Source organism: Pogoniulus pusillus, chromosome 4 (assembly GCF_015220805.1).
Source record: "Pogoniulus pusillus isolate bPogPus1 chromosome 4, bPogPus1.pri, whole genome shotgun sequence".
NCBI lineage: Eukaryota > Metazoa > Chordata > Aves > Piciformes > Lybiidae > Pogoniulus > Pogoniulus pusillus.
Genome location: NC_087267.1, coordinates 45,757,771 through 45,781,777, shown reverse-complemented (window position 1 = coordinate 45,781,777; position 24,007 = coordinate 45,757,771). Strand labels below are relative to the sequence as shown.

General features: G+C 47.4%; 1 protein-coding gene across 7 annotated transcripts in view; it reads right to left on the bottom strand.

Moving 5' to 3' along the window:
- EXOC4 (exocyst complex component 4) overlaps positions 1–24,007 on the bottom strand; it is a 500,658-nt gene that overhangs the window by 456,762 nt on the left and 19,889 nt on the right. For all 7 annotated transcript variants that reach the window (XM_064142739.1, XM_064142740.1, XM_064142743.1 and 4 more), the window contains exons 2-3: positions 13,916–14,105; positions 6,091–6,285 (exon numbers count right to left, since the gene is read on the bottom strand). In XM_064142739.1, coding sequence (XP_063998809.1) covers positions 6,091–6,285; positions 13,916–14,105 — 385 coding nt within the window. The remainder of the gene's footprint in view (positions 1–6,090; positions 6,286–13,915; positions 14,106–24,007) is intronic.

Below are 24,007 nucleotides of genomic sequence, written 5' to 3'. Positions count from 1 at the left end.
TTTTCATTTCACCATATTATGATATGACTTTTAATCACTTGATTCAACAACATTTCCTCCTTCAGCTGTTTGTAGCATTTCATCTCCTAGATTATTTAAACAAATGGGAAAGACTAATTTCTCCCCATGGGTAACTCCTGGGTCAACAGCAGAGGCAGAACAATCAGATCAACACCACAGACCTCTACACTGTTAATTAAGGCACTGCTAGGCAGAGTGTACTGACCCTCAATAACTAGCCCAAAGCTGGTGGAAACCACACATGGAACTGCTTCCTCCAAGCAAGAAATATTCTTTCCTTGCTCACTGCTGTCCACCCTGCTGTGTCCCCTCTGCTTCAGGTTCTGGCTTGGTGATATTGTTGTGTAACACATGTAAGGCAAGCTACACAAGTTGAGCTTTGACAGTTACTTCCAACCTGATGCCATCTGTGAGTATCAGTTTTAGAGGGATTTTGATTCCTGCCTTCCATCCACCAAGTTCACACTGCCAGGCCAAATGCAAAGTGTACCCTGAGCTCCAACCTGACTGTTACCTGCTCTGCTGCTCTTCCTTTTGGAGACCTCCCATTGCCTTTACTTAAGAATCTCCTTCTACATCAGAGTTTTCTTCTGAGCACCTGATCTTAGCATCATTCAGATTGGGAAATACCTTGAAGACATCCAGTCCAACCATCAACCCAGCATTACCAAGTCCACCACTAAGCCATATCCCTCAGCATCACATCTATATGTTTTTTTAATCCCCTGGGCAACCCCTCAAGAGAAGACTGGATGAGGCACTTGGTGCCATGGTCTAGTTGACTGGATAGGGCTGGGGGACAGGTTGGACTGGATGATCTTCGAGGTCTCTTCCAATCTGGTTGATTCTATGACATACCTCTTGCAGAAATCTTTTCTAATAGTCAACCTAAACCTGCCCTGGCACAACTTGAGGCCATTTGCTCCTTTTCAGTCAATTGTTAATTGGGAAGAAACCAGCACCCACTCTGGTGCAACCTCTTAGTAGGTGGTTGCAGAGACTGAAAAGTCTTCCCTCAGCCCCTTTGTTTTAGGTGCACAAGCACTGAAATGCCACATATGGGGCCCTAGAGGAAGGCTGGTGAGGGACTTTTGAGGATGTCAGGCAGTGATAGGACTGCAGGGAATGGAGCAAACCAGCAGTGTATAGATTCAGGTTGGATATTAGGAAGAAGTTCTTTGCCATGAGGGTTATGAGACACTGGAACACATTGCCCAGGGAGGTGGAGGAAGCCCATCCCTGGAGACCTTTAAGGCCAGGCTGGATGTGGCTCTGAGCAACCTGATCCTTGAGATCCCTTCCAACCCTGACAAGTCTATGATTCTATAAAAGTGAACATTACTTTTACCAAAGAAGTGTGTGGGGAAAAAAAAAGATTCTTCATAGAGAAATTAACTCATTCTTTAAAAAGCATATACAGAAATCCAATCTCAAACACAGGTTCTATCTGTTCTGTATCTGGTCTAGTTGACTGGCTAGGGCTGGGTGCTAGGTTGGACTGGATGATCTTGGAGGTCTCTTCCAACCTGGTTGATTCTGTGATTCTATGTTGCAGACCCTCCTCGTTTCTCCAAAGTTTAACAGTTGCAAGCAGGTTGGAACTAGGTTCTTCTAACATAACCTGTATTAAGGGGCAGTTACTGAGCAGAATTACATTCCCTTTGAATATAAGGAGAAACTTCTTTCCTGTGAGGGTGCCAGAGCACTGGAGCAGGCTGCTCAGAGAGCTTGTGGAGTCTCCTCTGGAGAAATTTTAAACCTGCCTAGACACTGTGGTTCTGGACAACCTGAGTGATGCTGCATTATCAGGGATGTTTGACCAGATCATCTCCAGAGGTCCCCTCCTGATGGCTGCCATGCTGGAATTCAGTAAACAACAAACCCAATCCTATGAGCTCTGCTCCCCAGAGTGGGTATTATCAGGATGCTGGAGCAACACCAAATATGAACACAAATATCAACATAAATATGAACACCAAATATGACACTGGAAGGTGTCCAGAGAAGGGCAACGAAGCTGATGAGATGCCTGGAGCACAGTCCTGTGAAGAGATGCTGAGGGAGCTGGGGGTGTGCAGCCTGCAGAAGAGGAGGCTCAGGGCAGAGCTCATTGTTGTCCACAACTCCCTGAAGGGAGGCTGCAGCCAGGTGGGGTTGGTCTCTTCTGCCATGCAAGCAGCAGCAGAACAAGGGGACACAGTCTCAAGTTGTGCCAGGGCAGGTCTAGGCTGGATGTTAGGAGGAAGTTGTTGGCAGAGAGAGTGATTGGCATTGGAATGGGCTGCCCAGGGAGGTGATGGAGTCGCCGTCCTTGGACTTGTTCAAGCAAAGCCTGGTGAGACACTTAGTGCCATGGTCTAGTTGACTGGACAGGGTTGGGTGCTAGATTGGACTGGATGATCTTGGAGGTCTCTTCCAACCTAGCTGACCCTATGATTCTATGCATACAGGGCATTTGGCGCTCATTTGTGCTCCTCCAGACAGATGCAAACCCAGAAACAAAAACACCTGCCACTTCAAATTTGTTCCTTCTTACAAATGTAAGCTGTCACAAACTACCTCTGCATTGTATTGGTACTACAGGGAGAAGCTGCCATTCTTTTATTAACAATTCTTCCCAGCATTACTCAGTCATTGCACATTAGAACCAGCAGCTGGAGAGTTTTGAGTGATAATGAAACCTGTAACAAGCCATCTTCCGCTGTCTTTTCCAAACAATAAGGGAATTAAAATTTCAATTTAAATGCAGAGGTTTGAAACACGCTTCAGTGGCAAAATTACTTCAATTAATGTGAGCAGAATACAAAGAGCAGGCTGCAGGAGTGTGATGCAGCAACCAGAAATGATGCCATTAGAGTGCTTGCATCAACCTAACGTGACGACTGCGAAGGGCTAATTTCGACTGTACCTATCACAAGGCTCCAGGCAACAATATTAATCAGTGCTCCAGTTTCAATCTGAGGGATGCGAGCTCCTTGTCAGATCATTTTGGCCTTTTTGTAAGCCACGAGCAGCTGTTTACCTTGAGGAATGAAAGAAAAGGACAGAGAGAGATCTATAGACTCTGGATCCCGAGCACTTAGTGATTATTTTACATAATATTCATAACCTATAAAAGGAGAAAGAAATTATCCCGCAGCCAGTGAGTGATTTCCACATCAGAGCCTTCCAGTGGCAGTGATAACAGAAGATGGCAAAAGCCAAAGAGCCTGCAGCGATTTTTCTCTATGAAAAAGCAGGCAGGTTTTTATTTCTTTATTACAGGTAGACTTGTCTTCAAATGAGAACTGCAAGTGTCAATGAAGGGCTGAAATACTGGGTTCAATTTTCACTTGAGGTTTCTCTGCATTCCTTGATATAAAAAAACCCCACCCTTAACAGCTCTTTTTTATACTATTATCATTTGATTTCTCAGAAAAAAAGATACTCAAGTGTGAGAGAGAAAGAAAAAGCCAAAGAATAGAAGCCAGCATGGTTGTTTAGCCTGGAGAAGAGGAGGCTCAGGGGTGACCTCATTGTTGGGTACAACTACCTGAAAGGAGGCTGTAGCCAGGTGGGGTTGGGCTCTTCTGCCAGGCAACCAGCAACAGAACAAGGGGACACAGTCTCAAGTTGTGCTGGGGGAGGTCTAGGCTGGATGTTAGGAGGAAGTTGTTGGCAGAGAGAGTGATTGACATTGGAATGGGCTGCCCAGGGAGGTGGAGTCACTGTCCTTGGAGGTGTTGGAGCAAAGCCTGGATGAGGCACTTAGTGCCATGGTCTGGTTGACTGGCTAGGGCTGGGTGCTAGGTTGGACTGGATGATCTTGGAGGTCTCTTCCAACCTGCTTGATTCTATGATTCTTTGAAATACCAAAAAACCCCAGCACCAAAAAGTCACCACTAAACCATGTCCCTCAGCACCACATCTACACAGCTTTTCAATCCCTTCAGAGATGGTGAACAAACCACTTGCCCGAGCAGCCTGTTCCAGGGCTTGACAATTCTTTCAAGGGAAAAAAGTCTTCCTAATGTCCAGCTTAAACCTTCCTTATCACAACTTGAATTTGTTTTCTCTCATCTTATCATTTACTACTTGGAAGAAGAGACCAACCCCCACCCTCACTCCAACCTTCTCTCAAGTTGTAGAGAGCAATGTGATCTCCATTCATCCTCCTTTTCTCCAACTCAACCCCAGGTCCCTCAGCTGCTCCTTACAAGACTTGTGCTACAGACCCTTCAACAGCTTCATTGCCCTTTGCTGGACACACTCCAGCACCTCAATGATGTTCTTGCCATGAGAGGCCCAAAACTGCACTCAGCATTCCAGGTGCAGCCTCACCAGCACACAGTACAAGAGGACAGTCCCTTCTCTAGCCCTGCTGGCCAGGCTACTGCTGACCCAAGTCAGAATGCTGTAGGCCTCCTTAGCCACCTAGTTGTCAACCAACACTCCAAGGTCTTTCTCCACCAGGCAGATTCCCAGCTATTCTGCCCCAAGCATGGGAAAAAGCCTTTCCCTTTGAATCACATCCCTCATAAGGCTGAAAACGACCACTATAGAACATCTGATGCAGCCCTCGAGTCAACTGTGGTCATCTGGAGCCACCTGCCAATCCCATTCTGTCTGGGTTTGAAAATTTTCCACAGCTGGAAACTCCACAATCTCTCTAGGCAACCTGGTCCATTGTTCCACCATCCTTACAGTGAAGTGTTTCCTTACATTCCCAACATTCCAGTCTGTGCCCATTGCCTTTTTTTCCTGACACTGGTCACAACTGCAAAAAAAAATCTGTTGCACCCTCACATCAAATATTCATAGCCATGAACAAGCTCTCCCTGCAGTTTCTCTTCTCCAAGCCATGCAGTCACAGCTCTCTCTCTTCCCATCAGATAGCTCTGTTCTTTAAGCTTATTTCTGATCCTTTGCTGGATTCAATCCACTAAGTAACTGCCTCTTGTACTGGAGAGCCCAGAACTGGGCTCAGCACTCCACATGTCCAGACAGAATAGAGGGGAAGGATCACTTCCCTTGTGGAGATTTTAATTACTGGTAGAAGATCATTCCAAGAAAGAGAGGAGTGGAGCCAGTGAGGAGGTGTGCTTTTCAAGCTTAGAAACAAGAGAAATAAGACCATTAGAGAGGCCTGAGAAACTTACCTTCAGCACCAGAACGGAATTGAAAGGTACACTTCTAAAAGAGATGGAACTAAAGAGGAAACACACTTGAACAGATGGAGAAAGAGAGATGAAAAACGAGCTGAAACTAAGTAGAAAGGATATAGAGTCATAGAACCAGTCAGGGTTGGAAGGGACCACAAGGATCATCTAGTTCCAACCCCCCTGCCATGGGTAGGGACACCCTACCCTAGGTCAGCCTGGCCACAGCCTCTTCCAGCCTGGCCTTAAACATCTCCAGGGACAGGGTCTCAACTGCTTCCCTAGACAACCCATTTCAGGCTCTCACCACTCTGGTGTCCCACTGAAAGACCTAGAGGAAGACAATGAGACATAAAAACACCTAAAGTATGAAAAACAATTTCCTCTCTGAGTTTTGACCAAAGTCGTGAGTGCATTCTGGGAGATGAGAGAGGAGACAAACAGGATGGTGTCTTCCATAACAAAAAGGTTTGAAATAACTGATTGACAGAAAGGAGATGATGCAAGCAGGTGTCTGGGAAATTAAAGCACCAGATGACAAAAAAAGAGAAGGAAATCATATGGGTAAAGAAGCAGATGGTTACAGTCATCATCAGGATGAGGACACAAACAGTAAAGACAGTCCTGAAAGACTAACTCAGCAGGATGGGAGAAGATCACCCTACTATAGCACAGGGCTGGGGGATAGGTTGGACTGGATGATCTTGGAGGTCTCTTCCAACCTGGCTGATTCTAAGATTCATGCCAGGAATGTTCAGAGCAAACCCAAATGGAAATCTCACTACAGGAGAACACCTAACAGAAGACAATGCTGAACAGGAGAAAAAAGCCAGTAACAGAAGAGAGATCTGATGTCTGCCTGTAGCTTATCAGAGAGGTGACCAACGCGTTCCAGGTGGAAACTGTCCCAGCACAAAGCAGCACATCTTACCAGCATGTCTGTCGCATTGAGGTAGTGCTTGCTGGCCATGCACTGCTCCAGCTTCTGAGGCACTTGCTTGATGTTCTCTATCTCATCCAGCAAGTTCAGCACATGCTTGTGCTCAATGCCTTCAATCCACAGCTTGCGCAGCTCATCCCGCTTGCAGTGCAGCAGCATCTTGCACGACAACAGATTCTCTTTCACCTACAAGTAACATGTCAAAAGATCAATGCATCTGTCCCTGAAACTGGCTCCTCTAGCACCAATCAGCTCTTTCCCACATTCCCTTTATTAGGAACTCTGAAATGATCACAAGACTGTAACCAAGTCTGTGTTCCCAAAAATAGATTTAGATTGGACATTAGGAAGAAGTTCTTCACTATGAGGGTGGTGAGACATTGGAACAGGTTGCCCAAGGAAGTTCATACAATCACAGAATCAAGCAGGCTGCAAGAGACCTCCAAGCTCAGCCAGTTCAATCTAGCACCCAGCCCTGGCCAAGCAACCAGACCATGGCACTAAGTGCCTCAGTCAGGCTTTGCCTCAACAAGTCCAGGGACAGTGACTCCACCACCTCCCTGGGCAGCCCATTCCAATGCCAATCACTCTCTCTGACAACAACTTCCTCCTAACATCCAGCCCAGACCTCCCCTGCCACAACTTGAGACTGTGTCGCCTTCTTCTGCTGCTGCTTGCCTGGCAGAAGAGACCAACCCCACCTGGCTACAGCCTCCCTTCCAGCAGTTGTAGAGAGCAATGAGGTCAGCCCTGAGCCTCCTCTGCTGCAGGCTGCACACCTCCAGCTCCCTCAGCCTTTCCTCACAAGGCTGTGCTCCAGGCCCCTCCCCAGCCTTGCTGCCCTTCTTTGGACATGTTCCTGTATCTTAACATCACTCTTGAATTGAGGAGGCCAGAACTGGACACAGTACTCCAGGTGTGGCCTGACCATTGTTGAGTAGAGGGAAAAAATGACCTCATCCTCAGAGATGTTTAAGACCAAGCTAGATGAGGCTTTGAGCAACCTGGTCCAGCTTGGGGTGTCCCTGCTAATGGCAGGGAACCTGCAACCAGATGATCTTTAAGGTCCCTTCCAACTTCATCTGTTTATTCCTCTGTCTGAAAGGAAACACACAATACTTACAAACCAGAACTGTTTTCACAGCTAAAATGGGTTTCTTTAGTACAAGTTTTGACCCACTATTGAAAATTTAACTGCAGTATCATAGACTGAACCCATCAGGATCCCATCAACCATGACCAAAAACTTATTTGCACATTATCAAACAAAAAAAAAAAATCAAGTCAGCATTTTGGCATACAGCAAGAATCCAATTTTCAGTGAAAGCAAATAAGCCACTAGTAATTTTTCCACTGTAAACATTTTCCATCTGCCCATTACATCTTTTGGCACATCTCCTCCTTTCTTCAAGTTTGGCATTTGTGTCTTGAAACACAACTACTTAAGTGCATTTTCCTAATGCTTCAAGTAATAGCTATTTTCTTTGTTAAGAGAGAGTTTCATCAGAATAAATAGTTAAGATACAGTTCAGCTGAGCATTTCCACTATTTACCAAGGCCATTACATCACAGATAAACTTCTTGGTGTTTGCCATTCAGTTTGTTTTAAGGTTTGTCCAAAGAGGTGGTATATGCTCCATCCCTGGAACCATTCCAAGGCAGGTTGTTTGGGGCTTTGAGCAACCTGCTCTAGGTGAAGACATCCCTGCTCACTGCAAGGGTGTTTGACTAAACAACTTTTAAGGTCCTTTCCAATCAAACCATTTTATGATTGTATGTCTCTCATGTCATTGGAATGGGCTGCCCAAGGAGGTAATGGAATCACCATCCCTGGAGGTGCTCAAGAAAAGCCTGAATGAGGCACTTAGTGCCATGGTCTAGTTGGTTGGATAGGGCTGGGTTGGACTGGATGAGCTTGGAGGTGTCTTCCATCTTGGTTGATACTATGATTCTCTGCCATCCTCTGAAAGTGCAAAGGCCTCTACAGATCTTTGTTGTTCTTAGGGCCAGACTCTTTTCAGTGGTGCCTTGACAGGACAAGGGGTGACAGGCAGAAATAAAAGCACAAGAGGTTCCACCTGAATGTGAGAAGAAAGTTATTTCCTGGGAGGGTGCTGGAGTACTGAACAGGCTGCCCAGAGAAGTTCTCCTCTGGAGAAATTCCAAATCCACCTGGACACGACACTGTGCAACTTGCTCTGGCTGATCCTCCGTAACAGGGGAGATTGGACTAGATGCTGCCCAAATCCACCTGGACACAATGCTGTGCAACTTGCTCTGGCTGATCCACCTTAACAGGGGAGATTGGACTAGATGCTACCCAAATCCACCTGGACATGATGCTGTGCAACTTGCTCTGGCTGATCCACCTTAACAGGGGAGATTGGACTAGATGCTACCCAAATCCACCTGGACACAATGCTGTGCAACTTGCTCTGGCTGATCCACCTTAACAGGGGAGATTGGACTAGATGCTGCCCAAATCCACCTGGACACAATGCTGTGCAACTTGCTCTGGCTGATCCTCCTTAACAGGGGAGACTGGACTAGACGCTACCCAAATCCACCTGGATATGATGCTGTGCAACTTGCTCTGGCTGATCCACCTTAACAGGGGAGATTGGACTAGATGCTACCCAAATCCACCTGGACATGATGCTGTGCAACTTGCTCTGGCTGATCCTCCTTAACAGGGGAGACAGACTACCCAAATCCACCTGGGCACAATGCTGTGCAACTTGCTCTGGCTGAGCCTGCTTAACAGGGGCAACTGGACTAAATACTACCCAAATCCACCTGGACATGACACTGTGCAACTTGCTCTGACTGATCCTCCTTAGCAGGGGAGATTGGATTAGGTGCTGGATGTTAGGAGGAAGTTCTTCACAGAGAGAGTGATTGACATTGAAATGGGCTGCCCAGGGAGGTGGTGGAGGCACCGTCCCTGGAGGTGTTGAAGCAAAGCCTGGATGAGGCACTTAGTGCCATGGTCTGATTGATTGTTTAGGGCTGGGTGCTAGCTTGGACTGGCTGAGCTTGGAGGTCTCTTTCAACCTGGCTGATTCTATGATTCTACCCAAATCTACCTGGACACAATGCTGTGCAAATTGCTGTGGCTGATGCTGCTTTAGCAGGGGAGACTGGACTAGATGCTACCCAGAGGTTTCTACCAACCCCCACCACTCCCCGATTCTTTCTGCTCAAACACAGAGCCTGTGCTGGCTGCTTTCAGGTTCCCCCAGTACACTTAGCACAGGTCAGTGTAACCTCCCTTTCCTCATGCAAATCAATAATACCTATTAAAATGCAGAAGCGATTAGCAGCACAGCTTCACACATTGCTTTCACACCACTCTTGTTTTTGTGCTAAGTTATGGATACTTTGGGTTCAACCTTTTCTCAGGCTGAACTCTCACTGAATTACACATGAAAAGAGACTCTCAAAAGTAGGCATTTCAATTTACTTTTAAATAATGAGCCTTCAAAGCACTCCAGAAATCCCACTTCATTTGCACATTCTCCTACCATGCTCACCTAAAGCCAGTTTCAAGAGACACATGCAAAACACAGGTGGACCAAAACACAGACCAAGGTAACAGGAAACAGCCTCCAGCCAGAGCCAGAGGAGACAAAGATTTCAGTACAGTACTGAGTACAGAGTACTGCACTCTGAAATGTCCTTCTGAAATGAGTAACACAGCCAAGAGAAAAGCTGATCCAGGAAAAGTCCTAACTTGCTGGAAAAGCAGAGGCAAACTAAACTGTATGCAGACTTCATTTCAGACTTAATCCCTGTGCAACACCTCAATTGAAAACTTTTCACTGACCCAGCACATCATCATCAGTAGCCTGCTGGTACAGAGAGCCAAATTAGGTCAGCAAAACGATCATGGGGCCATAAAGAATCTCACAAGACATTCCTAGTCCTGTCCTTGCAAGAAAGAAGATCAACTACGTCTACATCTGGGAGCAGGGGAAGGAGTGAACAGCAAGTATTTAACAAGGAATCTCCCTTTGGTAGACCCAATTGTTTCTACTTCTTAATTCAGTGTTACAGTGGTAACACTTCTGAAACTACATTCAAAAACCAAGCCTTTCCCATCAGGAATTCTTACAAGAACTGAGTACCAAAGGCAGATACATTGAGGGATCTGGGCTATCACTTCCACCATTCCTAATGCAAGTCAACTCCTGCACCTTCATCCACCTTCTACAAGAGGAGAACATCAAAAGCAAGTCAGTAGGTGTAATTCAGATTGATGACAAACCAGATCTGGGGCCTCCCATGAGATTAGGTCAAAGCTGCTTCAATACATATTGACCAAAACTAATAAGAAAACTTAAATATCAAAAGGTCTTTCACCCTTACAGTCATTCTTCTACGTGGGCCCAAAAGGTCTTATCCCTTTATGTTTGGTTTGACCTCTGCAAATCTCAGTGCATTGTGTGAGAATCAGCCACTGGCTACAGTTTACTTCAAATTTAGTGCAATTGATCTCTGCTTTCAAAGTGCTGAGCTTTGTACATAAATCCTAGCATGAACTCTTACCCTTGGAAAGCATCAGAATGGTCTCATTTTCTCTGAAAATGCTAAATGAATTTTAAAAGCCAGCAGGGTCAGTACACAGCTCTAGAAGGGTAAAAGCCTTCTGCTCCTAAAGCACCACTGTGAAAGGGTTTGAGATGAGATCTCCACAGAGCCAGGAAAAAGAAAAAAAGGGGGAGGAAAAAAACGTGGTCCTTAGCTTGTAAAGTTTAGGTAGAGTAAACTACACCAGAAATGAAAGATAGGACAGGAGAGCAATGAACTGATCTATTGCTAGAGGAAGAGAGAGCAGATGGAACAAGTCCACAACAAAGAGTGTCAGAGTTATTTACTGACACACTCCTCAAGTGTGAGCACTCCAAATACAGAATGCTACGGGGGCACAGAGTTCATGCACATTCACACATCACAAACGAGTTTGGAAATAGCACCAAATTTTGTGTTCTCTGAGTGAAAAGCAAGCTGATGATTCACCCAAGACTATTCAGGAAGTGGTTGCAGGCCAACATATCAAAACATTAACAGATTAGATGAAAAGGTGTTAGTTTAGCAGCCCTGAGACTTCAAAAACCTGATAGCAACGTGCCCAGACAATACATGAACAGAGGGGCACTGTGAAGCTCTGTGTTTTCACATCCACCTCTTGGTTTGCTTTTTAATTACTTCTGTTCTCCAACAGAGCTCCTGTGGAAAACATGTTGCCAGCTAGACACGGCCTGAGACCATTCTTAGGACAAGATGGTCTGCTCCTAGTAATGACACACAGCAACAGGAAAAATCCAGCCCAGTTCAGAGCTGATGGGTAATAGCATTTGGCCAATTAGTTTTTTAGTTCAGCTGAGGAGAAGTAGTTGGAAAAAAGAAGAGAGAAATAAAAGGCTTAAGTGGGAGTTTAGATCATTGCACTGCCAAAATAGAATCACATAATTGTTTTGCTTGAAAAAGACCTTTAAGATCATCTACTCCAATCATTATCTAACTCAGCCAAGTCTGGTTTTAAGACAGTAGAAATAAAGACAGAGCACAGGAAAGAATTACAAGTGGCTGAGGGAACTGGGGTTGTTTCCCATTGGTGTCTGGAGAAGAGAAGGCTCTGGAAGACCCTCTTGCTCTGTACAGCTACCTGAAAAAGGGGTTGTAGCAAGGTAGGGGTGGGTCTTTTCTCCCCAGTAACAAGCGATAGGGCAAAAGCAAAAAGCCTCAAGTTGCATCAGAATAGGTTTAGGTTGGACACTAGGAACATAGGGTGTTGGCCAACAGCAACTGAAGGTAGCAAATGTGTCCCAATGCCAAGAAGGCCAGAAGCACCCTGGCCTGTATCAGCACCACCACAACCAGCAGGACCAAGGAAATGCTTGTCCCTCAGTACTGGGCATGGTTGAACCCAATACTTAAGGTGTGGCCTCACTTCTGGGGCTCTTGCTACAAGAAAGACATTGAGAATCATAGAATCAACCAGGTTGGAAAAGACCTCCAAGATCATCCAGGCCAACCTAGCACCCAGCCCTATATAATCACCCAGACCATGGCACTAAGTGTCTCATTCAGGCTTTTCCTGAACACCTCCAGGGACAGTGCCTCCACCACCTCCCTGGGCAGCCCATTCCAATGCCAATCACTCTCTCTGACAGCAACTTCCTCCTAACATCCAGCCTAGACCTGCCCTGGCACAACTTGAGACTGTGTCCCCTTGTTCTGTTGCTGCTTGCCTGGCAGCAGAGCTCAACCCCACCTGGCTACAGCCTCCCTTCAGGTGGTTGTAGACAGAAATGAGGTCACCCCCGAGCCTCCTCTTCTCCAGGCTAAACACCCCCAGCTCCCTCAGCCTCTCCTCATAGGGTTTGTGTTCCAGAAGTTACAGCCAGTCCAGATAAAGGGCAAAGCAGCTGGTGAAGGAGGGGTCTGGAGAACAAGTTTTGAGAAGAGCAATTGAGGGGACTGGGACTGTTCAGCCTGAAGAGAAGGAGGCTGAGGGGAGACCTTGTCCCTCTCTACAACTACCTGAAAGGAGGCTGGAGCCAGGTGCAGCTTCATCACTTCTCATCTGTAACAAGCAATAGGATGAGAAGAAGTAGCCTCAAGTGGCACCATAGCAGGTTTAAGTTAGACATCAGCAGAAACTTCTTCACAGAAATAGTTCCTTAACACTGGAACAGGCTCTGCAGGGAGAAGGTTGAAGCCCCATCTTCAAAAGTGTTTCAAAACCAGAGATCTGGTGCTGAGGGACATAGCTTAGCACCAGACTTGGCACAGTTAGAGAATGGTTAGCCTTGATCTTACAGGGTTTTTTAACCAAAACAATTCCATGGCTCTAGGAGTTCCACAGATCAGTATCCAGAGCACAGGCTCTCATAGAACCAACCAGGCTGGAAGAGACCTCCATGATCACAGAATGGTCTAGGTTGGAAGGGACCTCAAGGATCATCCAGCTCTAACCCCCTGCCATAGGCAGGGACACCTCAACCTAGAGCAGGTTGCTCAAGGCCTCATCCAACCTGCCTTTCAACACCTTCAGGGAGGGAGCAGCCACAGCCTCCCTGGGCAACCTGTGCCAGTGTCTCACCACCCTCACTGGAAAGAACTTCCTCCTAACATCCAGTTTCAATCTCCCCTCTGTGAGTTTAAATCCATTCCCCCTTGTCCTGTCATTACAAGACCTTGTCAGTAGTCCCTCCCTAGCACTCCTGTAGGCCCCCTTCAGATACTGAAAGGCCACTCTAAGGTCTCCTCAAAGCCTTCTCTTCTCCAGACTTCAGAGCCCAAACTCTTGTAGCCTGTCCTCACAGCAGAGCTGCTGCAGCCCTCTGAGCATCTTCATGGCCCTCCAATGGACTGGCTCCAGCAGTTCCATGTCGCTCTGGTGTTGGAGGCTCCAGAACTGTACACAGTACTCCAGATGGGGTGTGAGGAGAGCAGAGCCAAGGGGCAGAATCCCCTCCCTTGCCTTGTGCCCACACTTCTCTTGCTGCACCCAGCACAGGGTTGTGTCTGGGCTGCACTCACGCTGTCGGCTCACATTGAGCTTTCCATCTACCCAGACCCCCAGGTCCTTTTCCTCAGGGCTGCTCTCAGCCATTCGCCACCCAGCCTGGATCTGTGCCTGAGATTGTACCGACCCAAGCCCAACCTGTGACCCAGCCCTGCCCAACCAACCAGACCACAGCACTAAGTGCCTCATCCAGGCTTTTTCTGGACAGCGACTCCCCCACCTCCCCGGGCAGCCCAGATGGAGCGGGTGCGAGCAGGAGGCGAGGCGAGGCCGGGGGCTGACCTGTTTGATCTTGTTGCGCGAGTTGGTGATGCGCTCGGTGATGCTCTGGTAGGTGCGGATGGCCGTGGTGAGCTCGGTGTAGTGCTGCACGATCAGCTCGTCCAAGTCCCGGTCACACTTCTCATAAGCCTCCTCCAGGCGTCCCTTCTCGGTCTCTCGATCTTCCACATCATCACTGGTAGATAAGGTTCTAAGGATGAAAAGATTAATAACATCATTCTTCTGAAATTCAGAGAGGATACAACGGTTTGAGGTGGGAGGGACCTTAAAGGGCACCTAGCTCCAAGCCCCCTGCCACAAGCAGGGACACCTTCCACTAGGCCAGATTGCTCAAGGCCTCATCCCACCCGGCCTTGAACATCTCCAGGCACCCATGACCTCCCTGGGCAACATGTCATAGAATCATAGAATTAACCAGGTTGGAAGAGACCTCCAAGCTCAGCCAGTCCAACCTAGCACCCAGCCCTGGCCAATCAACCAGACCATGGCGCTAAGTGCCTCAGCCAGGCTTTTCTTGAACACCCCCAGGCACGGTGACTCCACCACCTCCCTGGGCAGCCCATTCCAATGGCAAATCACTGTCTCTGTGAAGAAGCTGGAATGAGTTGCTCAGGAAGGTGGTTGAGGCCCCATGGTTGGAGGGGTTTCAGGCCAGGCTGGCTGAGACTCTGGCCAGGCTGTTCTAGGGTAGGGTGTCCCTGGGCATGGCAGGCAGGTTGGAACTAGGTGATCCCTGTGGTCCCTTCCAACCCTGACTGATTCTACGATTCTAAGTTTCTCTGATGTTCAGTGGAGAACAATGTACTTGAAGAAAATAAAACCATAAATTCTGTGGTTTATTACTACCCCAATTTTCAGATGCTTCAGAGCCTTTTTACTGGATTTATGGACAGGGAAAGTTATCTGTTAGTTATCACATTCCCAGAGAGTCATTCATATGGATATGGTGTAACATATAAAATATATCTTGATTTACTACTTAGAGGAAACCATAAAGAAGGAATTCTGCTTTGGACTCGGAGCAGTGCATATATTTGTTAGAAGAGTTACACTTACTACTACTTACCTATTGAAAGTACACTAGGGATGTTACAAGCATGTAGAGAAATCCATCAAAAGCTTATCTATGCCTTCCACAAGTCCATTAGATCTCAAATGTATGGCACCACAGAAAATAGAGTCACAGGCTCTTACTTCCACCACACCCCAACTTATTGTAACTTCTGAGTAACACCATCTGGCAAGGTTTTTAGATTGGGGGGCTCTTAAAATCTATGTTTGAGACTACAACAAAGCTGTTGAAATGTAATGAAACTGGCTCAGAAGAGAGAAGCTTCCTGGTGTCATAGACTCATAAACTGGTAGGGGTTGAAAGGAACCTCCAGTGATTGTCAAGTCTGACCACCCTGCCAAAGCAGATCACCTAGGGCAGGTCACACAGGTTCATGTTCAAGCAGGTTTCAAAAGCCTCCCAAGGAGGAGACCACACAGCCTCTCTAAAAAGCCTGTTTCAGTGCTCTGTCACCCTTACTGTAAAGGAGTCACTAAGCATGCTGAGGTCAAACCTCCTACATTCCAGCTTGTACCCAGTGTTCCTTGTCCTGTCACTGGGCACAGCTGAAAAGAGACCATCATTGTCATCCTGACACCCAGCGTTCAGATACTCATAAATACTGGTAAGATTATCTCTGGGTTGTCTCTTCCAGAGTAAACAGCCCCAGGTCTTTCAGCCTTCCTTCACAAGACAGATGTTCCAGTACTTTAACCATCCTCCAAATATTTGTCTCCAGAACTAAAGACCTCACCTTGAATACTGTGTTCAGTTTTGGGCTCCCCAGTTTAAGAGGGACAGGGATCTGCTGGAGAGGATCCAGCAGAGAGCTACGAGGACGATTAGGGGCAGGAGAGCATGGCTTATGAGCAGAGGCTGAGGGACCTGGGGCTGCTTAGTCTGGAAAAGAGAAGACTTAGAGAGGATTTGATCAATGTTTACAAGTATCTGAAGGCTGCCAGGAGGGGGGGACAGGCTCTGCTCACTGCTGCCTGGGATAGGACAAGGAGCAATGGGTGTAAGTTGCAGCAAAAGAGGTTCTGCCTCAACACAAGGGGGAACTTCTTTCCTATAAGGGTCATAGAGCACTGGCACAGGCTGCCCAGGAAGGTTGTGGAGTCTCCTTCTGTGGAGCCTTTCCAGGCCTGTCTGGATGTGTTCCTCTGTGATCTGTGTTAGACAGTATCGTCCTGCTCTGGCAGGGGGGTTGGACTTGATGATGTCTTTGGGTCCCTTCCAAGCCCTAACATCCTGTGATCCTATACAATCACTGAATCACATAATCACTGGAAAAGACCTTCAAGACCACTGAGTCCAACCATTAACCTAACACTGCAAGTCCATCACTAAACCATGTCCCTCAGCACCACAGCTACATGTATTTCAAACATTTTCAGGAATGGTGACTTTACCATTGCTCCAGACAGCCTGTTCCAGAGCTTGCCAGCACTTTTGGGGCAGAAATTGTTCTTAATATTCAACTTAAACCTCCCTTGGTTAAACTTGAGGCCATTTCCCCATCCTGTGACTTCCTGTTTGGGAGAACAAACTGACTACTACCTCACTCCAGCCTCCTTTCAGGCAGGTGTGGAGAGAGAGATTCTCTCCCCTGAGCCACCTCTTCTCCAGGCTAAGCAGTTACACTATTTGATAGACTCTTCCAAGTGCTTCAATACCATTAGGACAGTAGCAGGAGCAAAAAGCTCTTATTGAAATACTACAAAGAAAGAACTTAGCTGAAACAAGAAATGCTCCTTGCCTCTCAAAGCTGACAAAGACATGTCCATAACTTCCAAGCAATGTTCCCTTGCTCTTAAAGCCAACAGACATGCCCACAATTTCCAGTTCACCACTCTTTCTTCCTTTCAAAGAGAAACAGGCTGCACCACCTACTCAAGGACTCCATCTTTAAACACAACAACAGAAAAGCCATTTGACAAGGGATCATGATCCTAGAAAGAGCAGCTAAGAAAACTCAAGTGAGCAAGCAAATCTGTACTGCCATATGGAATATGAGAGGAGGACAGGAGCACATGCACACTTGTCCCACTCAGCTACCAAGGAGGACTGCAGAATTAGTCAAAATGCATCCTGCAAAATCCCCAAATAAGTCAAACTACACAACTGATGCAGTTTTAACACTCCTGTTTGCTTTCAGATGGCAGTGACAAAAGGGCAACAGCTAACACATGGAAATGCAGAGAAGAGATCCTTATCATACACATCATAGAATCAACCAGGCTGGAAGAGACCTCCAAGCTCATCCAGTCCAACCTAGCACCCAGCCCTATCCAATCAACTAGACCATGGCACTAAGTGCCTCATCCAGTCTTTCCTTGAACACCTCCAGGGACAGTGACTCCACCACCTCCCTGGGCAAATCACTCTTGCATGGGCACCTCATACCCTTGTCGCCAGTCCCAAATACCAAGAGCTGCACATTTTACAGAGCATGAGGTGCATCTTGCCAAGATGAGGACCCCACTCCTCACTGCACTGACAGTGCAGCTTCCTCCAATACACAATCTGTAGCATTTCAAGGTGCATGCTTCATGGCAGCTGCTCAAACAGGAATGCTTGCTCAAGTTTTTACATTCATATTCTACTTCCAGACCTTCTTAGCTGTGTTAAATCATGCTTTCAATGAAATCACAGAATGCTAGAGGTTGGAAGAGACCTCAAAAGACCATCTAGTCCAATCCCCATGCCACAGTAGGTCACACAGGTACCTGTCCAGGCAGGTTCTGAATGTCTCCAGTAAAGACTCCACAGCCCCTCTGGACAGCCAGTTCTTAATCTGCACTCTATGCAACGTGCTTAATTATCATGAAAAGAAGACTTGGAAAGGACAAGCTGAAGTTCAGTGGTGAGAAAATAAGCCTGAAATTAAGATATCAGGGTTATAGCCTTTACCACAGACCTGTGACATCATGCTTGCAGCATCCCCACATTACAGTCTGCATTTTGGCACTAGAGCGTGATCTACACACAGCTTGTAGCAACTACAGACTCGTCATGTACCTAACAGCACTTCAGTGAAACAGGGTGAGCAGGCAGATGTGTGTCCCCGTGGCCCAGTTTCTCTTTCTCACCCAGGGAACACACAGCACTGGTTCCACAAATGAGCTGTGACTCCATGGAAGTACTGCTGAAATTCAATGCTGATGGCAGACGTGAGATAAAGTCTTGTTCATCTTCATCAGTGACCTCACTGAAGGGGCAGAGTGGAATCTCAGTGAGTTTGCTGATGGTACCAAACTGAGGGGGAATGGCTAACACACCACCAGGCCATGCTGCCATCTGGTGACTCCTGGACAAGCTGCAGAGTTGGGTAGAGGGGAACCTCAAGTTGCTAAGGGAGCTGTAGCGTCTCACCCTGCCCCAGTACAGGTGAGGGATTGACCTCAGCTGTCCACCAGCTCTGTGGAGTGCTGGTGGACAGCAAGTCAACCATGAGCCAGAAGAGTGCCCTCATGGCCAAGAAAGCCAGGAGGCTGCATTAACAAGAGAATGGCCAGCAGGTTGAGGGAGGTTCTTTCCCCACTCTACTCTGCCCTAAGAAGACCACCACATATGTAGTACTGGGTCCACTTCTGGGCTTTCCAGTTCAAGAGACAGGGAACCGCTGAGCAGAGTCCAATAGAGTGCTGCGAAGACAGTGAGCAGTGAAGCATCTCTCTCACAAGGGAAAGCTGAGAGACCTGGGGCTGTTTAACCTGGAGAAGGGCAGCCTGAGGGAATCTTCTCAATACATATAAATCTAGCAAGGGTGGAGGTCACAAGAACGAGGCTGAGCACTTCTCAGTGGTGCCCAGTGGCAGGATAAGTGGCAGAGGATACTAACTGGATCATAGGAGCTTTCATCTGAACATGAGGGGAAAAAAAATCTACTGTGAGGATGTTGGAGCCCTGAAGCAGGCTGCACTGAGAGGTTGTGAAGCCTCCTCCTCCAGAGAAAGTACAAACTTGTCTGGACACAATCCTGAGCAACCAACTCTGGATGACCCTGCTTTAGCAGAGGGATTGAACTAGCTGTCTTCAGAGGTTGCTTCCAGCCCACACCATTTTGTGACTCTGTACAACACTTCAGACTATGTATGAAGCTGCACTAGCACACCAAGGTAAGCATCCAGTGAGCACAACAGTATTACATCCAGTACTGCAGCCTCTATGACAAGAGAGATGTGGAGATGCTGGAGCATGTCCAGAGCAGGGCCACGAGGATGCTCAGAGGGCTGCAGCAGCTCTGCTGTGAGCACAGACTGAAGGAGATGGGGCTGTTTGGTCTGGAGAAGAGAAGGCTTCCAGGTCACCTTCTTGTGGCCTGCCAGGATCTGAAGGGGGCCTACAAAAAAGCTGGGGAGGGACTATTTAGGCTATCAGAGAGTGACAGGACTAGGGGGGATGGAGCAAAGCTGGAGGTGGGGAGATTCAGAGTGGACATGAGAAAAAAGTTGTTCAGCATGAAAGTGTTTAGAGCCTGAAATGGGCAGTTGAGGCCTCATGGCTGGAGGGGTTTAAAGCCAGGCTGGCTGAGGCTGTGGCCAGCCTGATCTAGGGTAGGGTGTCCCTGCCCATGGCAGAGGGGTTGGAACTGGCTAATCCTTGTGGTCCTTTCCAAACCTGACTGAGCACACAACACTTGATACAGTGAAGTATGGGCTCATGCTGCAGTAGTAGACGAGTAGAAAGCATCTACAGAAACACATTTGGCAGTAAATATTCCCCTGTTAAGAGCTCTCAAAGAAGAACCTGCTTGCTTTGTAACAAACATTGTTTTTGCTAGAGTAATGCACTTCAGCACAGTTATACCAGCCACAAAGGTGTGTCCTTAGGAATTGACACCTTTGAGTTTGAAGCTGAATGGTATTGCTTGTCTCAGTAGTTGAAGAAAACATTGATTTTCCCCAACCTGCATTATAGATTGCAGGAGAAGCATGGATTGCTGCAGACAAGGTAGAAGTAGAACCAAACCAGCCTGTGTCACATACTAGAAAAGTTTAGTTCTAATTAAGCAAAACTCAGTTTCAGAACTCTTCAGTTTGCCAAAGCTGTTGAAGCGCTCACTTGAATCCATCTGCAATGGCAGCAGTTTGCTACGACAGCTCCAAGGTCCCTTCCCCAAGGCTGCATCATGAACGTCAGAGAAGATCACACACTTCCAATGCTTCAGAAACTTCCTGCCCAGCTTAGGCTTCCTGGTAACTTTGAGACCCAGCTGTAGTTTTTAAGCACATAGAAATTGTACTGCCTGGTTGTTTTTGCCCTTGCAATTCAGTTTAAACTTGCTCTCTTGTGGGAAAAATACTTATTGCTAAAAACACTTGACATTTGCACAGGGAAAACAGAGATGTTTATGAAGCCTGAGAGAGAGGTCACAACCACGTCAAAAGCAGGACACAACTAGAGGAGCTGCAAATCAGAAGTCTCTGAGAGATACCACAGACTTATTCCTACTGAAATAAAGACCACGTCTAACTAGAAGCATCAATTTTGGTTGTGACTTGGCTCTTTGCTTCGGTATAATAGACATTTGCTGCCACCTTCAGCAGAATCAAGATGCTTCGGTGGAGGGGAAAAAGCAGCCCACCTGGCTGAGCACCATACACCTTCTTAAACAGAAAGCAGCCCACCTGGCTGAGCACCACACCCCTTCTTAAACAGAAAGCAGCCCACCTGGCTGAGCACCACACCCCTTCTTAAACAGTCTCGGCTCCCAAGACCCCATAAAATCATAGAATCAACCAGGTTGGAAGAGACCTCCAACATCATCCAGTCCAACCTAGCAGCCAGCCCTGGCCAGTCAACCAGACCACGGCACTAAGTGCCTCAGCCAGGCTTTGCTTCAACACCTCCAGGGATGGGCTCTCAACCCACAATCACCACACCAAATCTCAGTATGGTAAGGGGCCTAAGTAGATCATCTGGTCCAATCTCCCTGCTAAAGCAGGGTCACCCAGAGCAGGTTGCCCAGGACCACAATGGCCAGGTAAGTTTGGAATCTCTTCAGAGAAGGAGACTCTACAACCTCTTTGGGCAGCCTGCTCCAGCACCCTCACAGGAAATAATTTGCTTAAGTTCAGATGCAACCTCCTGAGTTCCAATTTGTGTCCATTGCCCCTTGTCCTTTGCCGGGCTCTGTGCAGAAGTTCCCCATCTCCCTGATAATGGGGAACCCAGAAGTAGACACAACACTCTGGATGTCGTCTCACTAGGGTAGAGGGGGAGGACAACCTCCCCCAGCCTGCTGGCCACACTCTTCTTCATACACCCCAGGAGACCATGGGCCTTCTTTGCCTTGAGGACACATTGCTGGGTCATGGCGAAGCTGCTGACACTAGCACTCTTGAGTCCTCCACAGAGCTGTTTTCCAGCAGGTCAACCCCCTTACCTGTACTGGTGCAGGGGATCATGCCTCTCCAGCTGCAGGACCTGCCCTTGTTGAACCTGACCATGTTTCCCTCTGTCCAACTCTCCAGGCTGTCCAAGTTTCACTGAATCCCAGCACAGCCTGATGGGATGGCAGCCACTCCTCCCAGTTTGGCATCATCAGACTCACTGAGGTGCCACTCTCTCCCTTCACCCAGGTAATGATGAAGATGTTGAATAAGATTGGACCCAGTCCTGACCCCTGGGCAACACAATCTTCTGGCACTAAAGAACCAAAGAGCAGCCAGACAAAAGCAAATCTTTACCAGATGCAATCAGCAAGATACAAATTGTTCCAAGCCAAAATGTCAGAAGCAATTGTGCGATGTCACCGAGAATGCAAGACGAATATATACAACTGCTTATGACCACCACTAAGACCCTTGTCCTCATGTTCTCCTGTCCCCATTAGTCCAGATAAGTCCTCACCAGCTTAAACCAACCCTAACTCACCACCTTCTCTATAATCCACTACTTCATTACCATCCATTTTCTTACTTCAAAACAGCAACGTTTGAAGTCTAACAGCATCTGGAACTGCAAAAAGGAGTGATGCCACTCGGAATCTGACACATTACCTTGAACAACTGAATTTCCTACCTAAGCCCCTTGATGCAGGAGTCCTTTCTCACTCTGCACCAAAACTCAGCTAAGCAAGGAATACTTAATATTCCTGAGATTAGACATGTTCCTGCTAACGCTGCAGAAAAGTAAGCCAAGGGCATCTTTGCTCGGTTCAGCGCTATTAAAATGTGTGGCGAGGAAGGAGCAAAGTCAACACGCTGTTTGCCAACTAGAAAGGATCAAAACTGTTTGGGAAGGGAACTTTGCTGAAGAACTTTGAAGGGGGAATTACAAAACAGGAGAGGATTATAAAAGAGTGATAAATATACATTAGCTTTGAGGGCTCCACCAAAAGCATTCAAAACAAAGGACGCATAGAAGGAATGTCAATTCAGATACCAACCACATGCGGGTTATGAACTCAGTGGGGATCTCAGGTAGGTTCCCTCAGCAGGTTTGGGTTTGTTTTTTTCTTCACCTTTATTTCTCTAAATGAGAATCTACCTCCCCTGTAAGACACCTGTCATTTGTGCTTGGCAGCTGGATGGCTGCATCTGTCTGTCTCATTAGCAAGAGCTCAATAGGATTAGAATAATTCCGAGTGGATGTTAAGAGACATTTTTATGCTACAGTAAAACTAATTCATTGAGTCAAATCTCATTGACTTGTGATTTTACATAGTTAAAAATACACATTACACAAATGCAAAGCACTTCATTCACTGGAGTCACTGCCACATGTGGAAGATAGGATGAAGCAGAAGATGATTAGACACAACCCTTAAATCATTTTATTGTGGGGTGCACAGCTCTGTGTCTAGGAGCTGGGCTGGCCCCTAAACAGGGGCTCTCTAGGACCCCCTGTGTCTTCCCAAAGAGAACAGAAAGGGAGTAATACCTTGAGTGCTGTGTCCAGTTCTGGGCTCCTCAATTCAAGAGAGGTGTTGAGGTGCTGGAAGGTGTCCAGAGAAGGGCAAGGTAGCTGGTGAGGGGCCTGGAGCACAGCCCTGTGAGGAGAGGCTGAGGGAGCTGGGGGTGTGCAGCCTGCAGAAGAGGAGGCTCAGGGCAGAGCTCATTGCTGTCTACAACTACTTGAAGGGAGGTTGCAGCCAGGTGGGGTTGATCTCTTCTGCCAAGCAAGCAGCAACAGAACAAGGGGACACAGTCTGAAGTTGTGGCAGGGGAGGTCTAGGCTGGATGTTAGGAGGAAGTTAGGAGCAAGAGAGAGTGATTGACATTGGAATGGGCTGCCCAGGGAGGTGGTGGAGTCACCGTCCCTGGAGGCATTCAAGCAAAACCTGGCTGAGGCACTTAGGTACAAACAGATACAAACCAATATTGAACCCAGCCTCCGGATGGCAATGACATCACTACTGATGCTGGGGGCAGGGACTGGGGAAGTCCCAGAATGGACACAGCAGTAGACAGGAACCAGATTCAGCATTTGGACTTCAGAACTGCATTAAGAAACTCGTGTATCAAGATCAGAGGGAGAATGGACAGAGTCCTCCTCAAAGAGCAGCCACTGCAGAAGAGGCTTGACCCTGGTGATCTCTCAGCTTTTGACTGAAGGTGGCATCATGTGATGGGATCACCTGCTGGTCAGCTTAGGGTCACCTGTCCTATCCACTCCTCCCTGCAGGTGCCATCTCTGACTTTACACATGCCAACATGGGACACAAGATGTAGCAGTGCCCTTGGTGTGCACAGTAGCAAGTCTAAGCAAGAGCCTTTCTGCAGCCCAGCCCTTGGCAGCTGCACCATCAGCACTGTCACTGCCAGAAGCAGCCACTGTCTGTGCAAACCTGCCCTGAGCTTCAGCAAGTGCAGCTCCTGAGGAGAGCCTGAGCTGAGAAGTCCAATCACTGACCAGAGTTAGTTCTGTTCTGGCTCATACCAAGACAACAGCACATTTCACACACAAACACAACCCAACCCAATGCATCAGAAAAAAAAAACCACACCACAAAAACAAACCTTCCCCTGAGGTCACTGAATTCACAGCATAATCAGTTCAATAAAAATAGTCCACTGGGACTATCCATTTGA